At 38.5% G+C, this 13,853-nt stretch overlaps 1 protein-coding gene across 20 annotated transcripts in view; it reads right to left on the bottom strand.

The window, feature by feature from the left end:
- MCTP2 (multiple C2 and transmembrane domain containing 2) overlaps nucleotides 1–13,853 on the bottom strand; it is a 254,545-nt gene that overhangs the window by 112,491 nt on the left and 128,201 nt on the right. For 17 of the 20 annotated variants that reach the window (XR_010151516.1, XR_010151517.1, XM_016927477.4 and 14 more), the window contains 3 exons: nucleotides 13,507–13,637; nucleotides 4,340–4,526; nucleotides 1,949–2,042 (listed from right to left, as the gene is read on the bottom strand). Coding sequence is in view for 18 of the 20 variants with exons in the window: in XM_016927477.4 (XP_016782966.2) it covers nucleotides 1,949–2,042; nucleotides 4,340–4,526; nucleotides 13,507–13,637 (412 nt within the window). In the remaining 2 variants the exon portion in view is untranslated. The remainder of the gene's footprint in view (nucleotides 1–1,948; nucleotides 2,043–4,339; nucleotides 4,527–13,506; nucleotides 13,638–13,853) is intronic. The other 3 variants (XM_063794363.1, XM_063794365.1, XM_063794364.1) reach the window with 1 other exon arrangement.

Below are 13,853 nucleotides of genomic sequence, written 5' to 3'. Positions count from 1 at the left end.
CATGCACTCCAAAACTATCTACTGAATACCTTGAACATAAAACAACAAGATGAAAACATTTCTCCCAAAATTATTCTTCCATAGAGAGGGTCTTTACAAAGACTCTTTCTTCAGGTATCCTCTCCTATTCACTTTATTTTAATAGTCAAAATACTCTTTGGAGATGATACACTGGCCTGAAACAATCTTTATAAAAACTAGTTTTGGGGGCTTTATGGAGGTTACTTGATAGAACAGGTTAAGTAAATTAAGTTTTTCAAAAGCGTTTCCCTTAGCCAGGTGTGGTGGCAGGCATCTGTAATCTCAGCTACTGGGGAGACTGAGGCAGGAGAATTGCTTGAAGCCAGTAGGCAGAGGTTGCAGTGAGCCAAGATGGCACCATTGCACTCCAGCCTGGGCGACAGAGCAGGACTCCATCTCGGGTTAAAAAAACAAAGGGTTTCCACATATGGATGTTGTTGTAAACAAGCCTTCAAAAAATACTCTTAATGCATTATCATCAGTCACTGGAGATTAAAAGATATATATATGCAACTTACAGAAAGAATTTTTTTAAATGCTGGAAGGCATAAATGAGTTCTTGGGGCTGGAGACATTTCCTGAGAGAAAAACAACTGTGCATTCGAAAAGCGCTGTATGTAAACAATTACATGGAATTAAAAATAATTTTCTCTGGAAAATTCATAGGCAATTCTAAATGTGCTTTAGGGATGACAGAACCACTAATGTCAAAGGCACATGTGAAATGTTGACTGTTTTCATAAAATATAAGTAAAAAGAAAAATGTCTTAATTAACATGAGATTACAAACATTTGCAATAATACTAGTGAATATTAAAAGCAATCATCTGAGTACTTCACCTACAAGCCTCAAAAGTTGTATCTTCTATTTGGCCCAAAAACCATTTTTGGATCTTCTCACTAGTCAGGATCATCTTATAGGGTAGTCATTTCTATTGCTTCATTTTTGAGCAGGGTGAGGAGAACTTTTTTTTTTTCAACTAAGTTTATATTTCCTAAAATTTCTGTAATATAATGCGCTGAAAACTAAAGTTCTCTTTTCCAATGGTTGAACTTCCTTAAACTCAGTCTCAGAAATTTAGAGGCTGTACGAATATAGTGAAATTGTTCCTGTCTGAAAGGAAGAAAAAGAGTAGCCCACATTCTAAAAATATGAGATATATATTTTTAAAAACCATGCAATCCTGAATCAATAGATAGAACCATGCTGTAGAATACTCTTTGTATTCATCAATTTACTTGGTAAATAGCATCTGTCATGTAGGCGGCTAAATTGTTAGTCAGCACAAGGGGGTAATTTGGCAATGAGTGCGGAGTCGCTGTCAGACACTGGCGTGTCTGGATTACTCTACGTGCAGGAGAGCATAATTCAGCACAAAGCATGTCTGCTTTGGCCTCTTTCTAAAAGTTCAAGTTACAGAAGCACCAAGAGAAACTTCCTATAAGACAATGAATGTCAACTGCAAAGTGATTCCAGGGCCTAGGCTCTGGTCATTATTACGATGAGGTGCCAGCCAGATCTGACTTCAAGCTCAGATTTATGAACCATATGAACCATTCAGCACAGAGAGCAGCAAAAGGCGAGAAGTCGAATCACTGTCATTTGAGGTTACGTAGAAAAGCTTGACCAACAACTTAATTTAACAAATAAAGAAGTCTTGACTCATACTCCACAAATATTTTTGAAGCTCAATAGATTTGAGTATTACTGAATCAGCATAAAATCATTTGAAAGAAATAATTGTGTAAATAGGTGCTTTATGTGAAAGAAATTGCTCAAGTCTGCCTCTTTTTTGCTATGACTCTATTTGAAGGAGCATGACTGTTATATTCATACTTCTGCTTATTAAGCATTTTGCTTTGCCAGGAGATTGTTTCAAAGCAGGAAATAAATAAAGATAAATTAGAAAATGAAAATGTCCTGTACCTGAGAAATCTGCCGCTAAGAGATCTGCTGCCTTTAAAACCTTCACTTGTAGAATGCCGACGTCTTTCACATCTTTCAGGGAGTTCTGTAAGCACTGAGGGTTGAAAAGGTGATACAAGTGAAAACAGCTTTTTAATATACTACTTAATGTCATAAAGTCCTATAGGAAGTGCATCCTAGATTTATCTTCCTTTTTCTCATGAAATCTTTAAAAAAAATCCCCAAAAACATATTATATAAGGACGGTTAGGCACTTATAGCAGCCAGATTAAAAGAAAAGTGACTGAGAATTAGTTAACTACAGCTTTAAAATAAACCAATTAGAAGCACATATAATCTACTTTTAACATCGCCCCCTGGTGATAGCATAGATACCCCACCAGGAAAATGTGTGGGTAGAATTACACTGATACTCTTTTTTCCCCCCTTCTTTCTCATTAATGCAACTTTTAAATCACTCTGAAACACAACATTATTCTGAACTAGTTAGTACAAACTTTATGGATTCCAGAGACTAAACTTGGACCCATCACAGATACTTATCACCACTCTAAAGAGAGTTGGGGCAGAAACAGTGAATTTTCTGGTCTGTTTTAGCTAGCTCATTGAATTAGAGATTAAGTATCTAGTATCACCCTAGATTCATATTTACTTTAGCCTTGAGTTTGTACTAGCCAAAGTCTGAATATATCTACTGCTCATTCTTAAGCACATACAGCAATATTTGGATGTTTATATACATGGCATCCTTAAGAAATTGTGCATGAAAGAGGCCAGCAGATAAACTCTCTTCTCCTGCCTCCAGAACACACCTACTGAAAAAGATACTGCCTCAAAACCTCTGGACATGCTATTTCTGTCATCATTAGATAGCTAAAAACCTGTGATAAACAGACCTCAAGGATTTACGAAAGGCTATTAAAATACTTGCTATTTAGGCATTTCAGGTAGAATAACACAAGCTTAATAATAGTTTGCCTAACTTAATATGCATCATTCCTAAAAACATTTGAAAGTTGTTTCTCCTCTATATTTTCAACCTAAACAAACAAAACAATTAGTTTTTAAACTAAGAGAATGCATTTGAAATGAAGTGCTTTTACAATTTAGAAGTGGAAATGCCTTTAAAGAGGATCTGTCCTCATAACTTAAAAAACAAATCCAGGGGGCTGTAACTTGTGCTTTGAAACAGCATTCGTTCCCTCTAACGTGCTGGCTAGCTTGCTAGCTGAAGAAGCACTGACTATTTCTATTTTGACCATAGCCTCTTCAAACCTCTTTTCGATGACTACTCCTCAAATCCTAAAGTATTATTCAAAGCAGGCATTATGATGGTATCTAATGTTCCTTTATAAACACACAAAACTCCTCACGAATTTGGTAAATTTGTCAACTTATCCACTGGAAAGCTTGGGGAAAAGTTTTATTCTTCACCATTAAATTTTCATTTGCTTACCTAATCAGAGAGAATGTTAATAGTTGTGTCAAACCTTCTTCACAGTATGCCAGCCTCACATGCACACTCTGCATTGACAATGAGCTATGTGGCTAGGTCTTGTACTCCCGAAGATAAAGAATTATTCAATTAATCAATACATCTACACAGTGAAGGATCCTGGAGACACTAAAGTTTATGCTGAGAATGATAGTGCCATTGAATAGGGATTCATCTTTGCTTCATTTTCATGCCACTTCCCTAAAACATGCTTTCCCTGTGTGGCACTAAAATAAACATATTGATTTATACAGAAGATAGGATAAAAGCAGAATGCAAATAAAGGCACCTGGAAAGCCAGAGTACAAAAAATAAACGAAGAGGACGCAGCCATTTCATTTAAAAATGCTGAGTGGACTGTTAAGCTCATTGCAACTACTTAGGGAGAAATCACACACTGCTCTTATCATCCAGACTAGTTCCGAACAGCGGTTCTTCATGTCCAGCTAGTGTTATTGCTTTACAAGGCATGAGCGGGTTCTCACTTGATCCTAAGAAGTTCTGCAAAGGTATCCATAACATTGCAACCATTAATGGCTGGTAAAGTTATTTGTGAACTCATATTAAAAGTCCTATTTACACACACACACACAGCCTAAGCAGGAGTCTGCTTCCCTGGGGATTTCAACATTCCCCAAAGACTTGCTAAACACTAAAAATTCAGAATCTCTTTTTGCCTTTTAAAATAGCAAAACCAACTCTTAATTCCACTGTCACCTTTTCACTAATGCATTAACCCCTAAGTCTGATGTCTTGTTTTATGACGTACAAGGAAACTTGGGACAAAGATCTCTTTTGATGTAGTTTTTCAATTCAGAGACTTTGTTTCAATAAAGACTTTGTTTTAAAAGAGAAGGTGGGAGGAGGGGGAGTATACAATAAGGAAAAACACTCACATATCGCTGGGTAATCTGCTTTCTTTCGCTGGGGTCTGCGAAGGGGCAGACACACAGATCAGAGACGGAGACCCCCGCACAGGGTGTAAGTGTGACCAACATAAGGAGAGCCCCCAGACAGCTGTCCAGTGGCAGCTCCAGGCAGTTGGCTTGCTTCAGAGGGAGTGCCGAGATATCCACTTTACACCTAGAAAAGTTTCAGGAATCAAGAGAGAGAAAAGTGATTAATTCAAGGCCACTGCAGTACCTCCAAAGCACCTGGCTTTGATTTCATCATCCCCCAAAACTCACTCTGTCTGGTCTTAGGTTTATTGAGCAGCGAAGGTTGCCCTAATTCATAACGCTCACTCCCAGCCTAACACACTCTAAAATTAAGGAGAGGAAGAGGTCCAGAAAATCAAAAAGAAGGCAGCATCGGCAGATGGAAAATGAAAAGAGGAGTGGATCTTTGCCAAATAAGGTCTGTAGAAAGATAAGATCAAAAATTAGAAAGAAAAAGTTTGAAAGTTTAAGCCTTATGAGTAAGCATGCTGTATGGCTTCCGTGGGCTGTGCCTTTTATGAGTAAAGAGAATAAAGGATCATGGTTCAAAACATGAAGGAAAAAAAAAAGATAAGAGAAAGGCAAGTGGGAGAGCGTTAACGGAGAAACCGTTTTCTTCCTGATTAATGCCAACTGGCAAATTTTTATTTTAAAAAACACGTTAAGGTGTTTTCCTAATAGGCACAGTGCCACAGGGTTTCCCCAGGTGGGTTTCTTTTGGACAAATGGAGCATGAAGTGCTGTTGATTGATCCCATTTCAGCAGCTCTGCCAGGAAAGGCTGTACCCATCTGCTATAAATTGCATGTTTTCCGCCTCTTAACAGCCAATGTTCTGGGGATGTTGAAAACCTCAAACACATTTAAATACAGAAGCAAACACCAAAAAGGGGGACTGAGGTGCTAAGCCATTTATTTGCCTTAACACTGACAACTCTGGGTTTGCCTGGACCACACCTGCTCTGTTTATGTATGCAGGTGGGTGAAGTAGGTGGGGTTGAGTAAAGTGGGGCATGGTATTCCCAGACGTCATTTTTTTTTTTTACATTCTCCTTTACCCTCCATAATTATAGAATAAGATGAATATTCAAGACTTCAGAAAAGGATGGAAGCACTGCTCCCCAGAATGAACAATAAGGATAGATTCTTACCCTAAGCTGTCAATGGACTTTGTACATTTGCAGTTAATTACAAATAGGTTAACTTACATACTATATAAAGCAATGGCAATTTTGAGCCACATAGCTATGTGGATGAAAACTTCCACTTTAAGAAATTTAAGAGAAAGCTAGCAATCACTTTTCCAAATAAATATGACATTAAAAGACTCTACTAGACTTTATTACAAGATTTTAAAATATTTTACATACCAATATGTGTCCATATAATTAACTTAACTGGGCATTTATTTCCTATTTATCAAAAGTGACCCCAATTACAGGTGGGAGTGGCCATTAGAGCTTTTGCATGTAATAAATTCATCAAATATTTCTATGGGAGACAAATTACAAAAAAAGTATTTTTAAATAATCCTCTGATTTGAATCAAAACAATTTTTCTGTATCAATAGGGAAGCTTTTAAAGTTAAATTGCATTACTATCTACGAAAAAATAGGTTAATATTTTTATTTCATAAGCATGATGTAAGTGGGAAATCAAATTTGCTTGGAAAGAAAGAAATGTCTATTGCCTTAAACCATTTATTTCTAGAAAAGTAGGTCCCCACAAATTCTTGAGCAATATTGCAGTAATATTTCTACTTCGGAATACTTTGCTAAGCATTATTTTACACTGTTATATACACTTTCATTTAGTAAAGCTCTTTCTTATGGAAAGGTAAATAATCCAAATTTGTAGACATTTTCTCTGCTAATCACAATGTCACAAATTAACAATAGCCTATTGATGGCACATTCTTTTTAATACCATTAATAATGGCAATTTATTTTTGTCCTTTAAACGTCTGCCTTTGGGATGGTGGTGTTGTTGGTTCTTTGAGCAGCCAAAATTTATTTAGATACAAGTGCTCTGACAGCTAATAATGTTTGAAGGTCAAAAATAATATACAAGTAAGCGCTACTAAAATTTTTCTTGGATAATTCAAAATGAACCGATATTAATTCTAGAGTACTCGAATAACGCTGTGAGCAGTATTACCATAATTGGAATAACTGTGAAAATTTTCCTAGCGACTGTTTAAGTGCTCAACTTATTGGAACAGAGCAGTTTGTCAATTTTAAGTAAAAGCTGAACCACATACCAGATGAAATGCAAAGTAAATATTGGGTTTCTTCTCAAAATTACACATTTTCACAAGCTTTTCACTCATTTCTGTCTACTGTGAATGTTTTACACTTACGTTATTATAAAAAAATCAGTCCCTTCACTAGAATGAACACTTTCATGAAAAATAGCCATTTGTAGTTTAGATATTAGAGTCCTATGAGCAACAGGTTGAAGATTTAGGCAGCAGCTTAATGGATTTTACAGTCTTTGATAACTCACGAGTGAATCCAGCCAAATATTTACTTGTACTTTCTCAGTGACTAGAAGGAACAAGTTAAACTGATATATTAGCATCATGATATTAGCATCATGTCAATCAAAATTAAAACTTAGTCTTTCTGGACATGGGTTATGACCCAGCCTCTTAGAGGTCCTGACCCACCACATGAACCAGCATGTTCAGAATTAATTTAAAGCTACCATAGTAGGCCCCCTTTAATGATGACTTTTTATAAACATTCTGTAACTCTTCTACCCACCTGGTGTCCCCATTTATTTCCACATTCTGGAAGAAGGAGGAAAGACGGGAGACAGAAAAAATGTATTTCATACAAAACCTTCTTCAGGCCTCATATTTAACCTATTTCAACTCCAGCTCACGCTGCTCCAGTTTTGTCATAAAGTTTGAAGGAGAACCAGAAGCTCTGGACATTAGCCAGAGACTGGGAGAATATTTTCATTAACCCCAACCTAGTAAGAGGTTACTGCATTATCAGAAAAGCAACAGAATTTTTTTTAACAAGAAAGGCTTTTTTCCCTCAAATTGCAAATAATGTTAACAATAATACTCATCCAACCTCCCAAAAGAGAAATATCAAATGACCATAATGGCTTTTTGTGTTTTTTTCTTAGGTTCAAAGACAAATGGACTAAAATTTAAAGTCTTTAAGACGTAAACATTCTATAATACATTAATCAAAGACACCTTTAACACAAAAAATCTCAAAAGCAGAATCTAGACTTCTTCTTTTTCATTAGTGTAATGGATTCTTCTCTGCAAAAAATACTAAATAATCTGGTTGGGCTCTTATGTCTTTCTAGTCACTGCTGAAGACCAGTAAAATCTTGCTCTTTTCTGTCCTCTCTTTGGCTACGTCTTATTGGTAGGGTACAGGATTAGCCTTTCCCTGTTATGGGCAGGTGTGAGGGGCTAATAATTAAATATTTTTGGTTTGTGGGCCATAAGTTTTCTGTAGCAACTACTAAAATCAGCCCTTGTACCATAAAAGCAGTAACAGACAATGTAAACAAATGAAGGCTTTTTCCCAAAAAAAAACCTTTATTTACAAAAACGGGCAGCCATATGGATTTCACCTACAAGCCCTGGTTTGCTGACCCCTGAACTACAGAAATACTTGTAATTTAGTGGTGGTGAATTACACGTCTTTTTTTTTTTAATGTAAATTTTTTTAACTCACGACAGCTCAAGAAACGCTGGTCAAAATATCCAATGATCTGTTAGTTAATAAAAATGGATAAAGCAATAAAACCTATAAAAATTGCTCTCTTCTGTCTGATAGAAACAATATGGAAAACACACACTCAGGGCATCTATATAAGGAATTCAATTAATGAGCATGAACCAATTAGGTCTGTTCCGGTGGCATCATATATGACTTCACACACAAGGGGACTAAATGTCTTTGGACAGTCATTCAGAAGGTGCAACACACCGAGCCCTTAGGTGACCAGGAAATTTTTATTCCAACATCAGCTTTTTAAAAATGTAATCAATAGGAGCTCCACTGCAACAACAAGATTTACATGATGGAAATCAAAATAGCCAAGTCACTGCTGTGTTAGTGTCTAGGAAGGAACTCCCATAGCTCATCTGCAAGACGTGGAATCCAGTGGCTTTGTGCCTTCACCCCTGCCCTCATCTCTAGCCTTATCATGTGACACCACTGATTTTTCCACTCCATCAAGGTTCTCGGAGAGAATGTGCTCTCTCTCCTCTCCAGACCTTTGCCTATGTTTTGCTGTCTTCCTGGAAAGCTCTTCTTCCTGTCTGCTTGTTAATTACCACTGTTCCTACAAGTCTCAGCTTAGACCGCTGTTCTTCAAGGAAGCCTCTTCTTCCATTCTAAGCCCAAATTGGTATCCTTGATGCCAGGACCTGCAGCCCTCATTCCACCTACTGCCACTGCCTGCTTACTTGTAGTAGCCCGAGACTCATCAGTGCCCAAGGACAGCAGCCTTTTCTGTGTCACTGTCCACTGAATCCTCAAGTACTGTGCCTTCTGCCCAGCGTACAATGTGCTCTAGATTTGAAGATTTGAATACACTGAATGCACAAAAGAATGAATGTCAGCGCCGTAACAAAACTCATAAAGTCAAAAACTCCAAATTATAGTGTTTTTTCTTGAACTAACTAAATCTTTTGCAGCCTCTGTTTCTTCCCCTATGTAGGAAAGGAATTGAAATACATGTATTTACTAAGTGCCTCTTAGATTTAAAATGCCATTGTTCTACTCACCTGAAGAAAACAGACTAAATTACTTTTTTTTCCCTTTCCTGCAAAAGGCATATATTAAAGCCACCCTCTCTAGCCCACAGGCAGTTAATGTGCTGATTTAGCATTGTTTCTGACCTCCCATTCTTGTCTTTCTCCATTAATCCCACAGCGTTTTAATGTTTTAATTCAACACATAATTTTACCATATCAGTCAGACAAACCTGCTCAAGTTTTACTTGCCATGATAGCTTTTAACCTCTTATTCATTACCATAATTCTATGTTTTATATTACAGACTGGTCAGCTTTTAACTCAAAGGCAAGGGGCAGAAAAGAGTGCTAGAGTTTTAAAAGCTGTAAATCTCAGAGGCTAAGGAAGCCAGGGAACAGGAGGAAAATGGTGAATGTGTCAAGCCCGGCTGTAAAAGCAGATCAACGACATGGGGTGTAATTTGTCCAGAGAAATACTCCAGCCCAGATTTTTCACTGCCTCAGAGCCGCTAATAAACTGGTAGAATGTCACAGTCACTTTATACAGCACCATCTGGGACTGAGGAGGGACTCTGAGGCAGGCTAGTCCAAATGGGCTTGTGGGTTCCCATTCTCAACCTTTCCAAACTAAATTAAGTCTAGAAAATTCCATAATGAGTTAATCTGTAGAATCCCCTTGAAATATAAAATATACTTTAAGAAATTGGTATGATTACTTTGAAATGGCTCAAAATGGAATAATCTATATTACTCTATATTCATACTCTTGACATTTTGTTTAAAAGTTGGAGCCGGTTAAACTTAGCTTTATGTCTTACTCTTCCCTAAAAGCTCACTGTTCCTATCTAAGATCAGATGCTTTTTTGCTTGTTTTGCCCATGAACAAACACTGGAGTCAGTAGGCAACACAGTTTCAGGGGATGATTGATCTTACCCAAGCACCTTCATCTCACCAACCCCAGTGTTTTTAGGAGTTACTTGTGGCTCAGGGGGAATCTGCAGGTAGGTGGACTATGGAAGGGGAAGTCAGCAAGTTCCACATGACTCAGGAGAGCCTGGATGAGGGGCCTACGGGGCAGGTCCATGTTTTAACCATCACCAAGCTAACAACCTACCCATGCCAATGTGATTTCTCTACACATAAGCAACCACTACCCCAGCCCATACATGGTTATAAAACTTCAGTATTGTTCAGGCTGACCTACACTGCCCAATCCTTCCATCAATGGATGCCCCTCCTACCATGTCCTTGACGATGGTCACTGCCCACTTTTACCAAAAAATATCAAAAAATTCTATGCTGTTTTGGAGGAAAAAAATACATTGAATTTTACTAGTCCTATCTTATTTTCTTAAATTGCATAATTTGAGTTGCCAAGGTGTGAGGACCTACAGTTTACATGCAGAAAAATCTCAAAATTAATAATAAGTAATACCTACCATCAGAGTGTGCAAGGGAATAAACAGTGTCAAGTAGATGTTGTTACTGTTAGCCATGATGACCCTGCCAGTTGGCGAGTGAGCCCATTATACAGATACAGAGCCAGACTCCACAGGGAATCACTGTCCAAGTCCCACAATTAGCAGACAGTGTGATTATCAGCAAGCTCAGGATGTGTGACCCCAAAGCTGATGTTCCTTCCCTCCCACTGAACTGCCTACACAGCTTCCCTGAAGAGAATTTCCCCAGAGAGTCCATCTAGATTTTTAACTGTAATGTTCAATTATGAATATCAAGATTTTATCCAAAAACAAAGCATGAGACAGGCTTTGGAGAGGAGAGTTACGATACATTTGCACCAGTAGAGAGCCTCCTGATGCAAAAAGGTTTTTCCCAACAGTTGGAAAATAGCTGGGCCTTAGAATGAAGATCACAAAGAAAAGCAAATGTGTTAAAAAAAAAAAAAAAACTTGAAATATTTAAACAATAGCCAGGAAGAAGGAACCATAAGTAGCAAGTCAGTGATGTACATATGCTAGCACAATCTTTCAGTCTGAGAAGCAGTCGATATTTTATTGTAGATTTCCCCCACCTGCAAGCTCGAGGCAGGGTAAAGCAGTAGCACCAGCTCCCAAGAGATACTTTTGTTATCTTTTGTACTACAGGAGAGGAAAAAGGAAAAGGATACCAAAAAAAAAAAAAAATTCTTTAAAATTCATAAAGAGGAAGAACAGAATGACCACCAAGACAGGTATATGTCTCGGTTATAAACAGGAAATAGCTAAAATAATAAATGAACACCCAAATGACAAAACATGGATTACAAGAGACATCTTAAATTACTTTTTTTGTCTCTGTGAAGCAACCCAACACTCATTTGGAAAAGCGTTTCCTATTATGTGAAGGAAGCATGACAGCACAATGACTTGTGAAATGCAGGGGCATTATTCTTTGCACCTACTAAAACAACACGCTGGCCATTCATCACAGGAGGCCCCTGTTCCACTGTTCAGATAACACTTTGGGACACAGAGTTCTCTGAATTTGTGTAATTGATCTTTGCTCTTTCGGCTAGCACAAAATTTCAAATCCTACTACCATCCGTATTGGCAGGGTCCTGGTATATCACAGCAGTGACAACGTCAGACACACTGAGAAGTACCTGAGCCTGAGCTATCTCAGTTACCCTGTATGTGTGGAGAAGTGAGAGACAAGGTCACAGAAGTCATCCGACAGGCCACGTCTGTAGAAGACTGGACCACAGGACCACAGGAAGTGGGTTTTCTCCTAAATGCAAACCTGGCTGGGAGACGGCCAGGGAAGAAACGATTGCAATCTAACAGACAAGCATAGAATTGGGGATGTGCAGATGGTGCAAAGTAATGCAACCAGAGATGTGGAGGGTGAGGTGAGAGGTCTCAAGTGGGGGCAGTGCTGGTCCCCTAGGGGTGTTTGGACACGTGTGATGAAACAAAGGGATGCTGTGTGTGCATGTGTGTGCACACATATGCTTGTGTGTTTTCCACACAATAATCAAGGAAAGTTACTGGTATCAGGCAGGTGAGAGCCAGGTTTGCTAAACATCCTGCAACATGCCAGACAGTCCCATGCAACAGGGTACCCATATTGAGAGACACCGGAGCAACATTCCACAGCTACTGAACTCCTCACGCATCTATCTCAGGATTCTGAGGTGGGATGAGGCAATGACAACAAGCAGTCAAACACTGTGCTAAGCATTTTACTGAGAAAAAGCCCTGCACAGGTATTGGGTTAGCTGGGTCTCAATCTGTTTATGCCTCTAAACACCTTACTGATGAAAAAAAAATTTCACCTCCTTGGGCCTCTGCATTTCCTTGTCTGTAAAATGAAGGGGTTTTTACTAGATAAGTGGTTTTCAATCTTTAGTTTTCAGCAACAAAACCCTTTCTTCAAATGGAATCCCAATACAGAGCACAGGCAAAAGCTGAGATGCTTTGGCCACAGAGGAGAGGTGCAAGGAGGCCCTTCCATTCCTCAAGGGGTGACCTTAAGGCATCTCCCTGAACCCAAGATCCAGCTTCGAAAAAGACACCCCATAGTGGATGGGATCCCTTTCAACATCTGTGTTTAAATTTAAGATCTGCGTACAAATAATATGTATACAGAATGAACACAAGGCAAGTGATTTGATGGAGAAAACTACTTGGTCTTTGAAAACACAAAATCCTGACTCTGGAGCTCATGACTAAGTCCAAGGCCAAGTAATGTGTAAACTTCTGAAGCTCCATTTCATCATCTATAGAATGAGCATGATACCAGTAACTCAAAGGGCTTTTCTGAAGCTCAGAGATGATCTGTGCTTCTGCCAGCATCTCCTTTTTGCTTACTGTACGCGGGTTACAGCACCTATGCTGCCTCATTTCATTGTATTTTTCACTACAACCCTAGGAAGAAGCAATAATATTGATATTATTGTTCATTACACATGTGAGTGTCTCAGTTGAGAGGGTCCAAAAGTAAAGAAGTAAAATAAAACAGATTTGGCCTCCAACTCCATTCCTTGGTGTGCTATAAAGTACATCAAGGACAGCGAAATGCTTCCATCGTGGGAACACCTAGCCTTAGACCTTTATTAATTATATAACATTTTGCTAGGTAGCAAAACCAAAATTATAGCGTATATTGGAAATTTATATAAAATGTTTTGAATAGTCTGAGATGGCAGCTTAACTTTATTTAGATAATTCCTTACACGCACTATTTTAATCAATACTGAATGACATTTCCCAATTAAACAAACAAAAATGAAAAGCAAACTTTCCCCCAGTTAGGACTGGCCATCCAGCTCACTGATGGCACTCTGGGGTGAGGGATGCAAGGTAGTGCCCTCAGCCCTAACAGATAAAGATCACCTCTCAGAACCAGCCCCATGCAGAAACATGCTCCCGCCACTGGAAAGCAGAGGGGACTCACGTGCCCAGACGTTCCTCATGCTTTTTGTTGTCCTTTCCCCACACTTCAATGTCCAAAATGCCCATCCTGTCAGAGAAGTAGTGAAAGTCAAACTGTTCCTGCCACTGCGGATTTGCACTCTTACACAGTGTCTAGAAAACATGCAGTTATAATATTTATTTTCTTGAAATGTCATTCATTGCTACAGAAGCTACACATTAATTTCATCATTAAACTGCAGAGGGTCAAGATGATGGACCTCACCCCTTATAAAGGTAAACTTCTTTTTTTAGAATGAAAGGGACCTAGTGGGTTCAAGAACTGGCAAAACATTACTACTATCTTAGCTGCCCCCCAGATGCAATAAT

This window comes from Pan troglodytes, chromosome 16 (genome assembly GCF_028858775.2).
Source record: "Pan troglodytes isolate AG18354 chromosome 16, NHGRI_mPanTro3-v2.0_pri, whole genome shotgun sequence".
NCBI classification, from domain to species: Eukaryota; Metazoa; Chordata; class Mammalia; order Primates; family Hominidae; genus Pan; species Pan troglodytes.
The sequence above is the reverse complement of the archived record's forward strand: the minus strand, read 5'-3'. Positions and strand labels throughout refer to the sequence as shown.